The 4,766-nt window shown below is 32.3% G+C and overlaps 1 protein-coding gene across 1 annotated transcript; it reads left to right on the forward strand.

The window, feature by feature from the left end:
- Positions 1-713: 713 nt before the first annotated feature.
- LOC105253137 (exosome component 10) lies at positions 714-4,148 on the forward strand. The gene is made up of 6 exons (XM_011260968.3): positions 714-865; positions 1,016-1,264; positions 1,352-2,860; positions 3,083-3,582; positions 3,664-3,823; positions 3,943-4,148. The coding sequence occupies exons 1-6, from the start codon at positions 821-823 to the stop codon at positions 3,994-3,996; spliced, it is 2,517 nt and encodes an 838-aa protein (XP_011259270.1). The 5' UTR covers positions 714-820; the 3' UTR covers positions 3,997-4,148.
- Positions 4,149-4,766: the final 618 nt, after the last annotated feature.

The following is a 4,766-nucleotide window of genomic DNA, read 5'->3' on the forward strand; positions in this document are numbered from 1 at the left end:
TATATACTAGAGGTGTTAAAAAAGTCTGGACACGGTCGAATATCTCGATAAGGAAGAGTTTTACTAGAAAATGTTTTAGACAAAAGTTGTATGGCTTCGAGGGGGACATAACATGGTATCATTGGCTTGATCTTGAAAAGTTATTTGTCACATAAAGATCACCTTCAATTTCTTAAATGGAACCTACTCTTTCTCATTACATATTCTTGTAGCTTATCTCGAGAGATTTCCAAAACACTATAATAAAGCATTTTTTTGCATTGAATACTTTCCGAGTTATGAGGCTTAAAATAATTTTTTAATTTTACATAAACCGTAAAATATCTTGTAAAATATTTATTTTTCGATTATCTTACCTTAATACTTTTATGCACAAAATAATGAGAGGAATTAATTGATGTAAAGAAAACACATAGTTGTTTCAAAGAAAAAATATGTAATTGTTAATTGCAAATTACATATTTTTCCTTCGAAACAACTATGTTTTCTTTTTTTTTTAACACCCAGTATAAACAAAACAACATGTATATATATATATATATATATATATATATATATATATATATAATATATATATATAAAATTTGTGGGATTTTTTAAATCACAAAATTTATGTATTTGACCACAGAAAGAACGAATGGCTGTTTTTAGAACGAACTTTTCATGAAAACGAGTTTCATGAAAACCGTGCTTGTGCTCTATACTCATCGCTCAACAATACATTGGATCTAACCTGAAAAATAAATGAGAACGATAAACAAGGGAATCATCGAAATCACGAGTTCAAGTCCGAGAGCAAAAGAAACTCATTTCTAAAAAGATGGAGTCTGAAAATGTTAACGAAACTTTTGATAATCGTAACCAGGTGTGTTTACTTATTTGATGTTGACATTTTCACTTATCAGAATTATCGTTCATATTTTACATATGCATACATTTAAAGTTATTAAATATATATATTTAATAATTTTACCTCAAGTTATCTAGGTATATGAAACTATGCAATGTATTTCAGGAAGCATATGATGCAATGATAGCTGGAATCAAAGCTGCTAATAATCTACCTGCTACAGACAACTTCAACTATTATGTTTGCCTTAAGCCAAGCCTTAACGAGGCCAGGAATAAAGATTTAAGGAGAATATTGGCTACAATGCAGATGATAATAAGAACAACAGGAGGTTCCAGCAATATTGAAAGCGCAGATGTTGACGATAAGTTCGATCTTTTACTGGAGACAAATGATCATCTACTTGATCAAGCTGTGAGCATTACAAATTTACATCACAATTAATAATTTATATTTCTTACATGACAATTTAAATTTTTTGAATGAATTTCTCTGCCATAGAATATATTAATGGATGAAGAGAGTGGTATTCTACGAAATCCTCAAGTTGAATTGGTTGTATCACAAATGCCAAAACCGCTTATAAATGGCAGTTGGAATAGAGCTGATCGTACTAACAAAAGCTCGGACAATTCCGACAAGATACGATTATTAGGAGGAAAGAATATACAGAGACCGCAATTAATGTTCAAAGACAAGATCGATAATAGCTCAAAGCCATGGATGCCTCGAATTAAGGAAAAACCGAATTCTCTGAAACCATTGGCTCTCTACGTCGAAGAAGGCGAACATGGTGAGGTCTTTAATCATCCTTATGAATTTGAATTGGATAAATTTGATACACCCGAATGCCAATTGAAGAAGAGCGTACCTGTACAGTACAAGTCACTGGAAAGCACCGAATTCAAATTGATCGAGAAGCCGTCCGAAATTAAGATTCTCTTGGAGGATCTGAAAAATCAGAAAGAAATAGCTGTAGATTTGGAACATCACTCTTATAGAACGTTTCAAGGCATAACTTGCCTGATGCAAATATCAACAGTAAATACCGATTACTTGATCGATACCTTGGCTCTGCGATCAGAATTGCATCAACTCAATGAAATCTTTACAAAACCTACAATCTTAAAGATCTTTCATGGTGCCGATATGGACATTCTATGGCTTCAAAGAGACTTGTCGTTATATGTAGTAAACATGTTCGACACTCATCAAGCCGCGAAACAGCTCAACCTACCTTATCTAAGTTTGGCTTATTTGTTAAACAAATATTGTGGTATAAATCCCAATAAACACTTTCAATTGGCCGACTGGCGTATAAGGCCTTTACCAGAAGAATTGATGAAGTATGCTAGGGAGGATACACATTATCTACTTCACATAAAAGATATGTTGAAGAATGAATTAATTGAGACGGCTAACGGCAAGAGTAATATCTTGAAGGCCGTGTACGACCGATGTACCGACCTTTGCAAACGAACGTACGTGAAATCAATCTGGACAGAGGAGAGTTGCATGAACATGTACAGGAAGAGTCAGAAATCGTTTAATAACAAGCAGATGTACGCACTGCTCGAGTTACATAAATGGCGAGACATTACTGCGAGGGAGGAGGACGACAGCATCGGCTATGTGTTGCCGAACCATATGCTGCTCAATATAGCTGAGACACTGCCACGCGAGATGCAAGGAATTCTAGCATGTTGCAATCCGATCCCACCGTTGGTGCGACAAAACGTGCTGAAACTCCATAAGATAGTGTTAAAGGCCAGAGAGCAGTCTCTTGTAATGTCCATTCCGGAACAGGATATTCGACAGAGACCGACGCAACAGAATCATGTGGTAGATTCCGGGGCGTCGTTGTACACGCCGCATGATATACCGAGTGGTACCGAAGCGAGAGCAGATTTACCTTGTCTTTTGGATAAAAATGACTTGTCACAATTGAAGACAAATCAGCAAACAGAGGAACACACTGTCACAATATTTGATTCACCAATTACATCAGAGGTAAAATGATAATATTATAATATTATAATATTATATAATATAATAATATTATAATATTATAATATTATGATATATTTCTTTACATTTTTATAAGATATGTGAATTTCATGATATTTAAAAAATATTTTTATAATATATTGAAAATAAAGAAAGTATTTGTACATATAAGTAATGTCTAAGTATTTTTATTAAAATAACACAAAATTGCACTTCTTAATTTAGGATGAAGAAATAAAAGATAATAACGGAAAGAAAAAGGACATATTTATAAGTCCATATATGAGATATAAATGTGTAATACCAATGGTAGTGCATCATGAAATGAAAGAACGAGAGAGACAACAAAAAGAAGAAGAAAAACATTCAACTACAAGTATCGAAGAAGAACACATAGATGTGACTGAGATTAATGAGAGTAAAGGTAGAGTTTATGAACATTTTAAACAAATATCTCAAACTATGAATACAACACTTGAAACCCCCAAAAAGAAAAAAAAGAAGAAGACTTGTAAACAGTTATCTTTAAGTGAAATGAAAGGTAAAAAAAGAAAGAGAGAATCTGATATTAAAAATGAGATTCAAAGGAAGAGCAATAATGATGACTTTTCGGGATCACCTTCATCGTCTTTAGATGTAGCTAATACATGTAAGAGAGTAAAATGGGAGGAACAAGAAGAACAGAAAGCTAAGGATAATAATTCTGAAATAATTAAATCGATAAGGTAAGATTTTTGTTTGATTCAGAAAAATATTACATGTAATATATTTGAAGTGCTAATAATGTTTTCCTAATCTGGCGACAGGGCTAGGAAAAAAAATGAAAAGAAAACAAATCGACAAATGCTGAAGGCACAGGGTATGTTACCGTCGGAGGTATTTGATTACAAAACAGTAGATTTCAGCAGCTTCCAAGGTGGCAGTACAGGAAGCAATGCGATTCAGACGCAATTCCAACCACCTCGAGTATGTATATATACCTTGAATAAATACACAAACACACACACACATAGTATCTATTTATGAAAAGATAAAACACTTTACAAATATATATTATTTAAAAATTTAATACAAAAATTTTTCAGCAAAAGAGAAAAGAGAAATGGAGAAAGATGAAGAAACAAAAATTTAACATATAAATTGTGTGATACAGCTTTCCTTACCTTTCATCAAATTATCTTCGGAAAGAAGAGGAATACTGAGACAGGTACTGGTAAGAAAAATATAAAGTATAGGTTTTTAATTATCACTTTTTAAGTTTACATGCTAAAAATTAATATTGAATTTTCATTGACAAATTTTTGATAAAATTTTGTCATATTTTCTAAAATATTAAAAATAAACTAGATTTTTTGAAAGAAAAATGTTAATTTTTTTTCAATTATTTTTTTCTAAAATAAATATACAGATATTATATCTGTAGAAAACATCTGTAAATATGAATGTTATGCATTTTTATGCAAATAAAGTTTGTTAGAAAATCTGAATATATATTGTATATATTGGGTTGGCAACTAAGTTTCCGCCGTTTTTTTAAATTTTTTAAAAGTTTATTTTTCAATAAAAATTAACAACTAATTAGTCAATAATGTATTCTCTCTTGTTGTTTACAACTTCTTTCCAACGTTCAACAAGATTTTCAATACCTCGTTGGTAGAAATCACCCGGTTTCGACTCAAAAAATTCGCTCTTCATCGAACTCAACTGGACGAGGTGCCAGAACGAGGTGCGTCTTTGAGGTCAAAATTTTCATTTTTGAACTTGGCATACCAATCACGAGCGATTCTTTCAGCTATGGCACCCTCTCCATACACAGCACAAATGTCGCGAGCAGCTTTTGCGGCCTTAGAACCTTGATCAAAAGCAAAAAGAAGGAGGTGTCGAAAATGCTCATTTTTCCCAACTTGAC

Source organism: Camponotus floridanus, unplaced genomic scaffold (genome assembly GCF_003227725.1).
Source record: "Camponotus floridanus strain SB8 unplaced genomic scaffold, Cflo_v7.5 scaffold7, whole genome shotgun sequence".
Lineage (NCBI taxonomy): Eukaryota > Metazoa > Arthropoda > Insecta > Hymenoptera > Formicidae > Camponotus > Camponotus floridanus.